Raw genomic sequence first — 15011 nt, 5'->3', positions numbered from 1 at the left:
CCTGTATGAAAACATTATTGTGGTGGAACTGGTTACACTCATTACATTTGCATGTGTGTAGCTCCTGAATTGAGTCTTAATAATCCCACCCTTTTTTCTGTAGCTTCTGAGGTGCCCCCTACAAACATGGCAACATGAAAGCAGAGTGAGAGCTGTGGAGTTCACTCAGGTGACAGGAGCTATAACGATTGTCCTCTGACGAAGAGGAGCTGCCAGAGCCGTCCATCAGCCAGGAGCTGCCAGAATCGCCCGTCACTCTTCTGACGAAGAGGAGTAGTAGGAAGGATCGGAGGACCAATATGCAGCGTGGTAAGTGTCCATTTTAATATATAAAACTGAAAACTACAAAAATACAAAATAACAACGTGAATGAACAAACGAAAACCGAAACAGTCCTGTGTGGTACAAACACAGACACAGGAAACAATTAGCCACAACTCAAAAGTGAAACCAGGCTACCTAAGTATGGTTCTCAATCAGGGACAACGATTGACAGCTGCCTCTGATTGAGAACCATACCAGGCCAAACACAGAAATCCCAAATCATAGAAAAAGGAACATAGCCAACCCACCCAATTCACGCCCTGACCATACTAAAACACAGACATAACAAAAGAACCAAGGTCAGAATGTGACAGGAGCCTCCTACTACATCCTGCGGGCTGAAAACACCGACCTGTCCTTCTCCGAGACCGAGGTGTCCTCTTCCCCCGGGACCATGCTCAACCTCTAGGTGTACACCGACTACACTCTCAATGTCATATCCGTCATCCACGGAGGCAGGAGCCAGCCTTCCCTCCCTTCAGTAGCAAAGACAGGTATTGTCCCTTGGACCTCACATTAACTGACTGTTGGGGAAAGAAAGAACAAACGAAAGCTAAGAAAGGGGAGTAGCTGCATACCTGATCTTAAAGCCCTAAGGGTGAAAGTTATCTATCCTGTATCCGGGGTAATTATATCTGACCCCTCTCCATGAACACAAATAATAAACTTAACTGGGTTGAGCACTGAGTTAGTCAGCCTATCGGGTTTCTTCATGTACCAAAACAATACAGCAGCAGTTTCATCCATTGTGGTTTAGTGGTTTGATGTTCTTTAGAGGCAGAAGAGATGAAGAGGGTCAGTCTCAGATCTCAGTCATGTAGTATATTGTAATTACACTCGCACAGTACCATCCCACCCAAAATAAAACATGCACTTTACAGTTTTGTTATATGAAAGTACACAGAACAGAAAATAGTACACTTTTTTAATTGAAAGTGATAAGTAGGCTATCATACAATTAGAATGTAAACCATAAACACCCCAACACAGTAAAACAAATACACACCTCAAATAAGATGTATCTTTGCTGTCTCTCTCCTACAGCGGTTGCAGCGCCAGAGCTCAACTCCACCTCACCCAGCAATGACACCATCGTGGTGGGGTGGGAGCCAGTGGTCCACGCTGTCCTGTACACAATCAGCATCATCATGGAGGGCTCAGAAAGCAGGGTGAAGCTCAACTCCACCGACACCAGCGTTACCTTCCCTGGTCTGGAGGCTGGGACTACTGCATCAAGGGCAACTCCCGGGACCCTGAGAACAGACAGGGAGACAACTTCACTGTCTGCCAGATCACACGTAAGGAGGGGATGGGGGGATTGGTTAGCAAGCACACACATTTTCTTCAGGAAATGCATCTTATCTAGTTTGATTTAACCTTAATTTAATCAAGCAAGTCCCCTGAGGTTGAAAATGAGACCTGGTGATAGGGATAGGGTGGATGGAAAGAAATAGCACCAAATTGAACAGTATATTTGTCAACACATTTAGGTGTCTGTATTAATCAGTCCAACAACACCTGCACCCCTCCCCTCAGGGCCAACACCTGTTACATGCTGGAGATTATGTGTGGAGACATCTACAAATTAGTGCTGGCCCCTCTCACCTGGGACGGAGCCATAGTCCAGTTCTGCCCACAGAGGATGTACTCAGGTACTGAATAGAATACCATTCAGGAGTTCTACATAGATCATCTAAAAGCAAAGGAAATGTATATCAATGAACTTTATCAAGCTTTGTATTGCACCATTATAATAGATTGAAAATATAATAGACAGCATAAAGGCAAAAAATGAACAGAAGTGTTTTTGGTTAAATTCATATTCTTGTCTTTTTTCAGTTTCCTGCTCGGGAAGCAATGTTGGAATGGAAGTGTTTGAGTACTTCCAATCTGTACTGATTATTCTTGCAATGCATTGTGTAATGACACACAAGATGGCGGCAGGGCAGTTTTGCTGAACGTGTTGTGACACACTGTTTGTTTCAAGTGTTACAAGTTTTTATTACTTAGCAAAACCGTTATAGGCTGTGAGAGTTGTTATTAAACAACAGACAAAATCTAAAATCCTACATGATCAAAGCTTTAAATTGGCATCTGCTGGTTTCTACACAATGAGATAAATCCGGTGTGGTCCCCTTCATGAAAGCCGAGAGAGAATACATCTGTGCTGTGACTGACGACCTAGACACGTTGGGCCGACTAGCCTTGGATACTCCTCAACGGTCAGGTTTTTATCAGTGTTTCGTCATTCTACCGGAGTCTTCTGACTCCGCTTCTGCCCCGCTGTGTGGTGGAAGCCGGAGGTTGGTCTCTACGCTGTGACAACGTCTAGATGCTCTAGGCTTCCTAGCCCAGGATACCCCTGTCAGGTGGACTAGCCACCAGTAATTAGCCGGTGTACTGGGCCCGCTTTGCCTCACTGTGCGGTCTGGACTAGCAGAAGGTACGGAATCATACAACCTCTCATCCGTTTAAAGTCACAGCAATTGCAACTGAAATACACAATCCAAACATACTATACATGCATTTACTGTTATGTCCCAAAGTAGCTCCCTGAGCCATCCAAGATGAACACAGTCAGAAGCTGAATAAATAGCCATTGAGTGGCAGTGGATCGAATTAGAACAGAGCATGTGCAGAACTGTGCAGAATTGAGCAAAATTCAAAGATGAAGACTTCCAAAAGTCTTGTGATGAAATTATTTCTATTAATGATATAAAAAAAATGTATCGGCAAGTTAAAAGAGAACAATGATGGCATTATCAGTGAATTCTATAAATATTTTCAGGAGGATATTATTGAATTTATATTTAATGTTTTTAATGAGGCAATTGATTTAGGGGTCATGCCTGTTTCCATGACACATGGCCTAATTTCTGTAATACCCAAACCAAACAAAGATTCTATGATGTTAGAAAATTGGAAACCAATCACATTAATGAACAATGATGGAAAGCTACTTGCATTCATCTTTGCAGAAAGACTTAAAAAAGGTATTGACCAAATCATTGACGATACCCAGTCTGGTTTTATGAAGGGCAGACATATGTGTAATAATATTTGACTAGTATTGGACTTGATAGACTACAATGAGCACACTATGGAAGATAGCTTTATTTTATTTGTAGACTCTTACCAGGCATTTGATACAGTTGAACATTATTTTCTTTTTGAGACTCTTCGATTTTTTTGGTTTTGGTCAATATTTTCAAAGTGTAATTAAGACACTTTACAATAATAGTAACAGCTCTGTTAAATTAAGATTCGACATTAGACGTGGAATTTAACAAGGATGCCCAATTTCTCCTTTCTTATTTGTATTGGTCACACAAGTTATGGCACTTCATATAAATAAGGATCGTTTTAGGGGTATTCAGACACAAGACAAAGAGATAAAAGGTTCACAATTGGCTGACGACACCACCATTTTTAAAAAAGATCATAATGAAGTCAAGAAAGCTATTAGTGTATTAATGCCTTCTCACGTGTATCAGGTTTATCTCTGAATATTAGGAAATGTGAATTATTTGCGTTGAAAAGACGTGACTTAAACTCAGTATGTAATATCCCTGTAAAATATGTGATCACATTCCTTGGTATTACAGTTAGCAAAGATCAGAAAGAAAGCGCCAACTTACATTTCTCTCCTATTGTAGAGAAAATTGGAAAGAGATTTAACTCCTGGTTATTAAGAGATATTTCTTTATCTGGACGAATACTTTTATCAAAATCTGAAGGTCTGTCCAGATTAGTTTATACCACCCTTCCCTTGGATGTTCCTCTGTCAGTAACTACAATGGCTGATACTAAATTATTTAACTTCATATGGAGGAATAAACCTCATTATTTAATAAAAGCGGTAATATGTAGCACCCAAGGTGAGGGAGGGTTGAATGCTCTGGATTTTAAAATCTCTGATATAATATTTAAGATGAATTGGATACAAAACTATTTAAGAAATAAGGATTGCATCTGGAATGTCATCCCTAATTTAATATTCCAACAGATTGGTGGTCTAGAATTCTTACTCATATGCAACTTTGATATGGCTAAAATCCCTATTAAGCTTGCAAACTTTCATAAACAAGTACTTCTAACTTGGAACCTCATGTACAAACACAAGTTTCCCCTCATAGGTATACCATCTGGAATAATAAAGACATAAAATACAAAAACTTTGTTTTTTCTTTGTTTTTCCAGAACTGGTTTGACAACAACATTATTTAGGTTAAACAATTATTGAATAATGATGGACAACTATATTATCCCGAATTTATTACAACACACAATGTTACATTCACTCCTGAGGAGTATCACATTGTTGTTAGATCTGTCCCTAAAGGTGCTATTCTTCTTTTAGGAGAATGTAACAGTACTCCAAGTGCAACTGTTGAGGATTTTGTAGCCTCAATACAACTAGAAGGAATTGACATTTTAAACTATTACTGTAATAACATGTATATAAGGAAACTATGTCAAAATGTTACTATTCCCTCTGCGAAAATGTACTGGAGTGCAGCCCTAGGACAAGTGAACTGGAACAAAGTTTCGTTATCTGGTAAATATTGTATATCTAATAAGGTGAAAGAAGTATCATGAAAACTCATTCATCGAATCTACCCTGTAAAGACCTTTATTATACACAGATTGAAAATAGCAATTGATAACAAATGTGTATTTTGTGATTGTGACCCAGACTCTTGACCATTTATGTTGGGACTGCTCTTATGTCAGAAGATTTTGGAGTGAGTTAGAAGATTTTATTTGAAAAGAAATAGCTATTCATTTTAATTTGAGAGACTCTGATGTTATGTTTTATTTTGAACCAATTGATATGGACCCTGATTTAACTTTCACTGTTAATTTGTTTATCTTTCATGGAAGATTCTTTGTCCATAAAATGAAGTGGGCAGAGAACAAACCCCTCTTCACATTATTTAAGATAGAATTTAAATATTATTTTTGAAATGATCAGTAAATGTAAAAACAAAAAAACAATACGCACCATAAAAGAATCTTGATATGTAATAGCCCTCCCTGTCTGTTAGGTTTATGTACTCTTGTTTGGGGAAATGACACTTTCTATCAAATTGATGGTTGATATAAAACACTATTTCAGAATAAAATACTGACTCAAGCTAGGGAGATGTAAGATGGCGGACGGCGAGAACGCGATGCAGAAAGAAGGGTGTGAGGTTCAAACCCAAACTGACATCTGCGAAAATACAAGCAGAGTACTTTATCCTTTGAGTCAAGTACAGGAAAGATAATTACACGTTATGCTCCTGAAAACCCTGAGCAGTCGACAGATGGTGAACTCTCAGAAAACCTGACAGAAGTGAAAAGGAAGAACCTGCGCCCATGGTGTTAGTGCTGTTTTTAATATACCATTTTGTTGTTGGATTTTACTGTTTCTTAGAGCTAAAGTTATCAGGCTAGCCCCGTGCTAACTAGGTTACCTGGGTATCACCGGCAAAGCTTGTCTCACGTCGCTGTTGGCTCTTGTAGCGGGGATGGCTGTTTCTGACTCGAGTATAAGCGGACTCTTCTCATTTGGAGTCGGAGATGGACAGTGAAGCCATAAAAAGTGAAACCTGTGATCATAGTCATGGAAATATGTTTCGGGATGGGGGTGCGGCGGTGCTGTGAAAATGTGTTGCCGGCACTATAGACGGCTATATTGGTCCGCTAGTAAAGGCCCTGTGCACTGCTTGTGAAAAAATAAAAATGATGTCCCACATTATACAGGGGCGGCAGGTAGCTTAGTGGTTAGAGCGTTGGGCCAGTAAATCCCCGAGCTGACAAGGTAAAAATCTGTCGTTCTGCCCCTGAACAAGGCAGTTAACTGGCTGTCATTTTAAATAAGATTTTTTTTCTTTATTGACTTGCCTAGTTAAATAAAATAAAAGACAGCTATGGGTCCGCTAATACAGGACAAGTAAAGGCCCAGTGCACTACTTTTAAGAGGAAAAACATTCAACAAAAAAAATAAGAGGGCAGCACTCAGCACCCCTACCTCTTGTGGCTTTTGAATGTTCACCATAGTGAAAGAGGATGAATTTAAGGACATATACACCTGTCAAAAGTGTAAACAACTCGTTGCCTCAAAAGACCGGCTCATTGAACTACTAGAGGAGAACAGGTTCCTAAAAGAATTTCTCGCTCTGGCTAAGGAGACTTCAAGGCTGAATGCACATCTGAGGGTGTAGATGTGAGTCCAATGGAGTGTATGGCTGCAATGGCTCTCTGAATTAACAGTAGCCGTTTCTCTCTTCTGGTCAAAAACGGACATTGCATACAAGCCACATATTCGAGTTAAATCACAGTGGAATCTTCACTTGAATCTTCAAACCTAGTTTTAATGTCTATACTTAAACATGCATCATTTATGAGATGTTTTGTATGTTATTCTCTGCTTTCACAGTTTCCAGTCCTGTAGATTTCAGGGGCAGCAGAGACCTTACTCCCCCAACATGTCTTCCCTGATCGCTGATAGGAAGTGAACTTGTCTACTGTCACGACTTTCTCCTTGTTCGGCCGGCATTCGGCGGTCAACGTCACCGACTTTCTAGCCATCGCCGCTCCATTTTTTATTGATCCATATGTTTTGTCTTGTTACCTGCACACCTGGTTTTCATTCCCCAATCACACTGCATGTATTTATTCCTCTATTCCCCCTCATGTCTTTGTGTGAATTGTTTGTGTTACGTGTTAATTGTTGACGCACCAGACTGGTTTCCTTATACCGTGTTGTTCACAAAGATGTTTATTGTTAAACATAAATTATTGTGACTGTTTTGCGCGTTTTGCACTTTTGCCTATGGGCTGGAGGTTTTGACACAGTGGCTGTTGGTCTGTTGGTTTCTCCTGCCTCAATAAACTCTCTGCTCTCCTGACTTCGCTACCAGTACGCACACACCTGACATCTACAAAATATCCCTGTCTAAATTATAGTTTTTAGTAAGACCTGTCGTTGGGATGTGTGAAAAAATCTAAAGCTACTGATCTGACCAAATATACTGAGTTACATTTTTTTTTGTCTGGAAAAAGTAGATTTTTTTCAACACCCCCATTATTATATGAACTGTTTTCACCGTTGTTCTTAATGAATGACAAATTAAGGAAATGTATTGGGATATATCTGTCACCAAAATGCAATAAAAAGTACAATCATGACATGTAGATAGATATGAGGTGAAATGTTCCATATTTAAATCTATATAATGATTGTACATCATGCACTGTAACTGAAACTAAAATACCCACTGTTGATTATTCATTGGAAATGTAACAAACAAAGATGAACAACAATTAATAATTGAAGTAGATTGGGACCTTGTTAGTCAAGAGGAGAAACCCAGCAGACACAGAGCAACCACAGAATGTTGCCACAACATTGCCTCAAAGTTGTGTGGTGGCTGTATAGTATTGCATATTGCATCTGTCATTGTAAGCCCTCCGTGTTCTGTCATTTTTTTCCAGAATAAACGGTAAGAATAAAATGGTTTGGAATATGTATTTGTTTGGTTGTGTAAAACTGTTGCAATTTCCCTTCACTAAAACACATGCATTGCATTAATTCTTATTTTTTTTTATATTTCTAATATCATTTGAGAGATTGATAAGAGGTCAGACTCAGGGACTGTTATAGAAAATTCCCTTCCAAACCCATCCCGCTTTACTTCCAGCGCCACATTCCTTAACAATTCAATCACCACTCACTTCCCGTATACTCCCAATCAACAGAGGCAGGACTTCCACTGACACTACCTGCAATAAATTGTTGACACATTTCAGAAGGTCCTATGGGTACTCCACTGTGAAGCTCCACAGCACAACCTGGTTGCAACCAATTCCAATGTGTTCCTACCCTGTTGTTCTTCATACGGCTCGAACTCTCGCTTTTACATACAGTATTAGTCTAATCAAATGCCAATGAGCATTTTGTACACACATTAATGCAATAACTTCTGAGATAGAGTATTCTGACTTAAACTTCAATCAGATGAATTCAGAATCTCTCAGGGCCAGTAACCAGAGGGTTGTCAGTTCAAATCCCATGGCTGACGGGAGAATTTGTCAGGAGTGAGCTGGCAACCAGAGGGTTTTTGACATCAGAATCTCATGTGCCACCTGCTGCCGTTATGCCCTTGAGCAAGGCACTTAACCACTAACCTGCTACAGGGATGCTGTTCTGCTGCTTATTTTATGCTACCTTTAGCCTGGTGTGGTACCCATGGGTTGGAAATAACTCACATTGGAGGTGTATTCTTGGATCTAATACAATGCCAACCCATTACAGAAGCATACATAAAACACTGAAGTATGCTGGGCACAGAGGACCAGTCCTTTTGTCTACCCTCCCAGGAGGAACATGTGCTGCCTACAGTTGTTTTAGGAATTAAGCTTCGATTGACGTGGTTTTCACGATGTACAATGGGAAACAGTACTGATTTGGATCCCTAATGCACAGTAAGAAATGATGCACAAGGTATAGACCCCTCAAACTAAACTATGGACCTCAAAGCCAGTTCCACTGCATTCTTTGCTTCTTTCCCTTTAATCAGGGACTGATTTGGACCTGGGACACCAGGTCACCAGGTGTGTGCAATTAATTATCAGGTAGAACAGAAAACTGTCAGGCTCCGGACCTCGTAGGGTAAGAGTTGAGTACCCCTGATATAGACTTTCATGTTGATACCAACAGAGGCCATTCAGAGAGAATACAGGAACACAAGGCAGTAGCAGTGTAACAGTATAACTTTAGACCGTCCCTTCGCCCATACCCGGGACCCTCTGCACACATCAACAACAGTCAGCCACGAAGCATCGTTACCCATCGCTCCACAAAAGCCGTGGCCCTTGCAGAGCAAGGGGAACCACTACTTCAAGGTCTCAGAGCAAGTGACGTCACCGATTGAAATGCTATTTAGCGCACACCACGCAAACTAGCTAGCGGTTTCACATCTGTTACAGCAGCAGAGGGGTATCTCTTTATGATCATCATCGAAGCCACAGTACCACGTCCACACCCATATCTGGAGATCCACTGGAACCGGATATAACGCCCTATCAGAGAGCTCAGAGTTCTCTCTATTCTAGAGAGTAAGCTCCTATCCAGAGGGTGTACTTTACATCAAGCTGTCTCATGCTACAGAAACAGGATATAGGCTTCTTCCCTATGGGACATTCTGGCTCGGACAAGGATAACTTACTTATATTGTTCAAAGGGCAGCTCTGCCTCTAAGGCAGAATTTAATGCGACTGGTTTTGTTCAGGCAAGTCATTTTTATTGGGATGGGATTTGAAACAGCCTCCATGTTACGCCCTCCGTCAACCACCACCACCCTGCCATCTAGTGAGCCTTTTGTTTATTTCACTCATCTTTCAGCTGTAAGATTTATGATAAAATCACCATAAAACAATAGTTACCCTCTAAAGTTATGCCCTTTTTAGGACTTTTCCAGTTATTTCAATCCCAGATACTATTTTACACTGAGTACACAAAACATTAGGAACACCTTCCTAATATTGAGTTTTGCCCTCAGAACAGCCTCAATTCATCTGGGCATGGACTCTACAAGGTGTTGAAAGCGTTCCGCAAGGATGCTGGCCCATGTAAACTCCAATGCTTCCCACAATTGTGTCACTGGAAACTGTTGAGCATGAAAACCCCAGCAGCGTAGCAGTTCTTGACACAAACCGGTGTGCCTGGCACCTACTACCCCATGCAAAGACAAATGTTTTGTGTTGCCCATTCACCCTTAATGACACACATACACAATCCATCTCTCAATTGTCTCAAGGCTTAAAAATCCTTCTTTAACCTGACTCCTCCTCTTCATCTACACTGACTGAAGTGGATTTAACGAGTGACATCAATATAACTCAGTGTATAAGGGGACGTATGGTAATAAAATATAGGACTTTTGTGGAGTTTTATTATGACAACCATTAATAATGAAAACAATATTGTTGCATCACAGACATTCACTATGGGACCCTACACTGTGATCCGTACTGGTGTCTATAGCAGGACGGGACAACGCAAGCTCATAAAATAATACAGTGGGAAAAAAGCAAGGTGTTAGCATCACTTGTCCTTATTCACGATTCTTGGAAATTGCCCATTGTATAAGCCTGGGTTTGAGTTTCCTTGCTGGGTTTGTGGGACATATCCCCTTTCATGTTGACTTCCTCATTTCTTACGCACAATCAGGAACTAAGAGGTGATTGCCCTTTATTCTCTGGTGATAAAATATCCCTTTCAACACAACAAAAAACACCCTGGGGGATTACATTTTAGTCATACAAAATCAAACTTTACTAAACTTTGTATCAGAAATAGCAACATCATCCGTCCATAGCCGGTGGTGAAATGAGTTGCCATAAAGGCACAGATTGACTGGCAATCCAAAGACCTGATTTGTTAAATCCTGGCAAGGTGACATACATTGTCAAGTTATCTGTTTGCGAGGAGTCCCAATTCCCAAGTTTGCCTACTTTCCTTGGGTTTCACCGGCACCTGTCTCCTTTCTAAACCTGGCCCCTCCCTCTGCTTTATCTCTGTGTTGCAGAACAGCCTCTCTGTTCCCATGTATTGTTTCCTGGATGAAAGAAACAACACAGGATAGAAAACAGGGCCAATGTGAATTTAGAGCCATACATTCTCGCTTGAGGTGTTAGAGCCTATATATATAGAGTACCAGTCAAAAGTTTGGAAACACCTACTCATTGAAGGGTTTTTCTATATTTTTACTATTTTCTATATTGTAAAATAATAGTGAAGACATCAACACTATGAAATAACACATATGGAATCATGTAGTAACCAAAAAGTGTTAAACAAATCAAAATATATTTTATATTTGACATTCTTCAAAGTAGCCACCCTTTGCCTTGATGACAGCTTTGCACACTCTTGGCATTCTCTCAACCAGGTTCATGAGGTAGTCACCTGGAATAATGCATTTCAATTAACAGGTGTGCCTTGTTAAAGTTCATTTGTGGAATTTCTTTCCTTCTTAATGCGTTTGAGACAATCAGTTGTATTGTGACAAGGTGGGGGGGGGGGGGGGGGGGGGTATAGAAGATAGCCCTTTTTGGTAAAAGACCATGTCCATATTATGACAAGAACAGCTCAATACATTATACAAATACATTATGACAAGAACAGCTCAAAAAAGCAAAGAGTAACGACAGTCCATCATTACTTTAAAACATGAAGGTCAGTCAAAGAAACACAAGCTATGGACATCTGTCCTTTGGTCTGATGAGTCCAAAGTAGAGATTTTTGGTTCCATCCGCCGTGTCTTTGTGAGACGCAGAGTAGGTGAACAGATGATCTCCGCATGTCTGGCTCCCACCGTGAAGCATGGAGGTGTGATGGTGGGGGGTGCTTTGCTGGTGACACTGTCTGTGATTTATTTAGAATTCAAGGCACACTTAAACAGCATAGCTACCACAGCATTCTGCAGTGATATGCCATCTGGACAATGACCCAAAACACACCTCCAGGCTGTGTACGGGCTATTTGACCAAGAAGGAGAGTGATGGAGTGCTGCATCAGATGACCTGGCCTCCACAATCACCCGACCTTAACCCAATTGAGATGGTTTGGGATGAGTTGGAACGCAGAGTGAAGGAAAAGCAGCCAACAAGTGCTCAGCATATGTGGGAACTCCTTTAAGACTGTTGGAAAAGCCTTCCAGGTGACTACCTCATGAAGCTGGTTGAGAGAATGCCAAGAGTGTGCAAAGCTGTCATCAAGGCAAAGGGTGACTACTTTGAAGAATCTCAAATATAAAATATGTTTAGATTTATTTAACACTTTTTTGGTAACTACATGATTCCATATGTGTTATTTCATAGTTTTGATGTCTTCACTATTATTCTACAATGTAGAAAATAGGAAAAATTAAGAAAAACCCTTGAATGAGTAGGTGTGTCCAAACTCCAAACTTACAGACTGGTACTGTAAATATATATATATATATACATATATCAAAAATTAATAATATATTATATATATATATATATATATATATATATATACACACATATAAAAATATATTTAAAAAATTAATTTCCCTCTAACCCAACCAACCCTCTAACCCAACCAGCTCCTAATTGGAGTAAACTAATGGACAACAACACTTAGGCTTCTACTGCCAGCCTATACATACTATATACATTTTACAGACACAATGTATTTTACAATAGTTATCACAACAGGTTGTTTGTTTTCTGGGTTTGGTCAACTGCGGAAGTGCCATAGTGTCTCTATACAGTGGAGATGGAGGTAGATTGTGAGTCAGGATACACAACAAGTCTTATGTAAACATTTGAGTGATACTGTATTGTACAATGCATTCAGAAAGTATTCACACCCCTTGTCTTTTTCCACATTTTGCTACATTACAGCGTTATTCTAAATTTTTTTTTTTTTTTTAATCCTCATCAATCTAAACACAATACCCCATAATGACAAAGCGAACAGAGGTTTATATACATTTTTGCAAATGTATAAAAAAAATAAAAAACAGAAATAACTTATTTACATAAGTATTCAGACCCTTTGCTATGAGACTCGAAATTGAGCTCAGGTGCATCTTGTTTCCATTGATCATCCTGAGATTCCTGCTACGCCACCGTGTCCGTGATCAGTTATCTGACTATTCTCATAATTGATTTAATTGACTTAATTCAGTAATTAAAGGGCTTTCTGTATAATAAAAATTCTAATCAAATCAAAGTTTATTAGTCACATGGGCTGAATACAACAGGTGTAGACCTTACAGTGAAATGCTTACTTACGAGCCCCTAACCTACAATGGAGTTTACAAAATATGGATAAGAAGAAGAAATAAAAGTAACAAGTAATTAAAGAGCAGCAGTAAAATAACAATAGCGAGACTATATTTAGGGGGGTACCGGTACAGAGTCAATGGGCGGGGGCACCGGTTAGTTGAGGTAATATGTACATGTAGGTAGAGTTATTAAAGTGACTATGCATAGATGATAACAACAGAGAATAGCAGTGGTGTAAATGGGGGGTGGGCAATGCAAATAGTCATGGTAGCCATTTGATTAGGTAATCAGGAGTCTTATGGCGTTTGGGTAGAAGCTGTTTAGAGGCCCCTTGGACCTAGACTTCGCGGTCCGGTACCACTTGCCGTGTGGTAGCAGAGAGAACAGTCTATGACTAGGGAGACTTTGACAATTTTTAGGGCCTTCCTCTGACACCGCCTGGTATAGAGGTCCTGGATGGCAGGAAGTTTGGCCCCAGTGATGTACTGGGCCGTTTGCACTACCCTCTGTAGTGCATTGTGGTCGGAGGCCGAGCAGTTGCCGTACCAGGCAGTGATGCAAACAGTGCTCTTGATGGTGCAGCTGCATAACCTTTTGAGGATCTGAGGACCCATGCCAAATCTTTTCAGTCTCCTGAGGGGGAATAGGTTTTGTCGTGCCCTCTTTACGACTGTCTTGGTGTGCTTGGACCATGTTAGTCTGTTGGTGATGTCGACACCAAGGAACTTGAAGCTCTCAACCTGCTCAACTGCAGCCCTGTCGATGAGAATTGGGGCATGCTCAGTCCTCTTTTTTTTCTGTGGTCCACAATCATCTCCATTGTCTTGAGATGTTTCTACAACTTGATTGGAGTCCACCTGTGGTAAATTCAATTGATTGGACATGATTATTTATAAAAAATATATATTTCACCAGGTGGGCTAGTTGAGAACAAGTTCTCATTTACAACTGCGACCTGGCCAAGACAAAACAAAGCAGTGTGACACAAACAACAACACAGAGTTACACATGAAATAAACAAACATACAGTCAATAATACAATAGAGAAAGTCTATATAGAGTGTGTGCAAATGAGGTAAGATAAGGGAGGTAAGGCAATAAATATAAATAATTACAATTTCTTAATTAAACACTGGAGTGATAGATGTGCAGAAGATAAATGTGCAAGTAGGGATACTGGGGTGCAAAGGAGCTATTTACAGATGAGCTAAGTACAGGTGCAGTGATCTGTGAGCTGCTCTGACAGCTGGTGCTTAAAGTTAGAGAGGGAGATATGAGTCTCCAGCTTCAGTGATTTTTGCAATTTGTTCCAGTCATTGGTAGCAGAGAACTGGAAGTAAAGGCGGCCAAAGTAGGAATTGGCTATGGGGATGACCAGAGCAATATACCTGCTGGAGCGCGTGCTACGGGCGGATGCTGCTATGGATCGGTAGGATAGTCAGTTTTACGAAGGTATGTTTGGCAGCATGAGTGACGGATGCTTTGTTGCGAAATAGGAAGCCGATTCAAGATTTAATTTTGGATTGGAGATGCTTAGTGTGAGTCTGGAAGTAGAGTCTAACCAGACACCTAGGTATTTGTAGTTGTCCACATATTCAGTCAGAACCGTCCAGAGTAGTGATTCTAGTCGGGCGGGCAGGTGCGGGCAGCAATCGGTTGAAGAGCATGCATTTAGTTTTACTAGTATTTAAAAGCAGTTGGGGGCCACGGAAGGAGTGTTGTATGGCATTGAAGCTCATTTGGAGGTTTGTTAACACAGTGTCCAAAGAAGGGCCAGAAGTATACAGAATGGTGTTGTCTGCGTAGAGGTGTATCAGAGAATCACCAGCAGCAAGAGCAACATCATTGATATGAACAGAGAAAGAGTTGGCCTGAGA

At 40.5% G+C, this 15011-nt stretch overlaps 1 protein-coding gene across 1 annotated transcript; it reads right to left on the bottom strand.

The window, feature by feature from the left end:
- Positions 1-302: 302 nt before the first annotated feature.
- On the bottom strand, positions 303-6900 carry LOC110524705 (uncharacterized). Its single transcript, XM_090236710.1, has 4 exons — positions 6830-6900; positions 5784-5918; positions 1331-1577; positions 303-1093 (listed from the first exon to the last, which is right to left on the bottom strand). The coding sequence occupies exons 1-4, from the start codon at positions 6898-6900 to the stop codon at positions 1064-1066; spliced, it is 483 nt and encodes a 160-aa protein (XP_090092836.1). The 3' UTR covers positions 303-1063.
- Positions 6901-15011: the final 8111 nt, after the last annotated feature.

Source organism: Oncorhynchus mykiss, chromosome 5 (genome assembly GCF_057628025.1).
Source record: "Oncorhynchus mykiss isolate SJ-2025 chromosome 5, ASM5762802v1, whole genome shotgun sequence".
NCBI lineage: Eukaryota > Metazoa > Chordata > Actinopteri > Salmoniformes > Salmonidae > Oncorhynchus > Oncorhynchus mykiss.
The sequence above is the reverse complement of the archived record's forward strand: the minus strand, read 5'-3'. Positions and strand labels throughout refer to the sequence as shown.

Coding starts and splice junctions, on each gene's coding strand:
- LOC110524705 (XM_090236710.1), bottom strand. CDS start 6,900: ATGGCTAGAAAGTCGGTGACGTTGACCGCCGAATGCCGGCCGAACAAG. Junction 1,578..5,783: donor GCTTTGCCGGTGATACCCAG/GTAACCTAGTTA, acceptor GTCTGTTCTCAG/GGTCCCGGGAGTTGCCCTTG. Junction 1,094..1,330: donor AAAGATACATCTTATTTGAG/GTGTGTATTTGT, acceptor CTGCCTCTAAAG/AACATCAAACCACTAAACCA.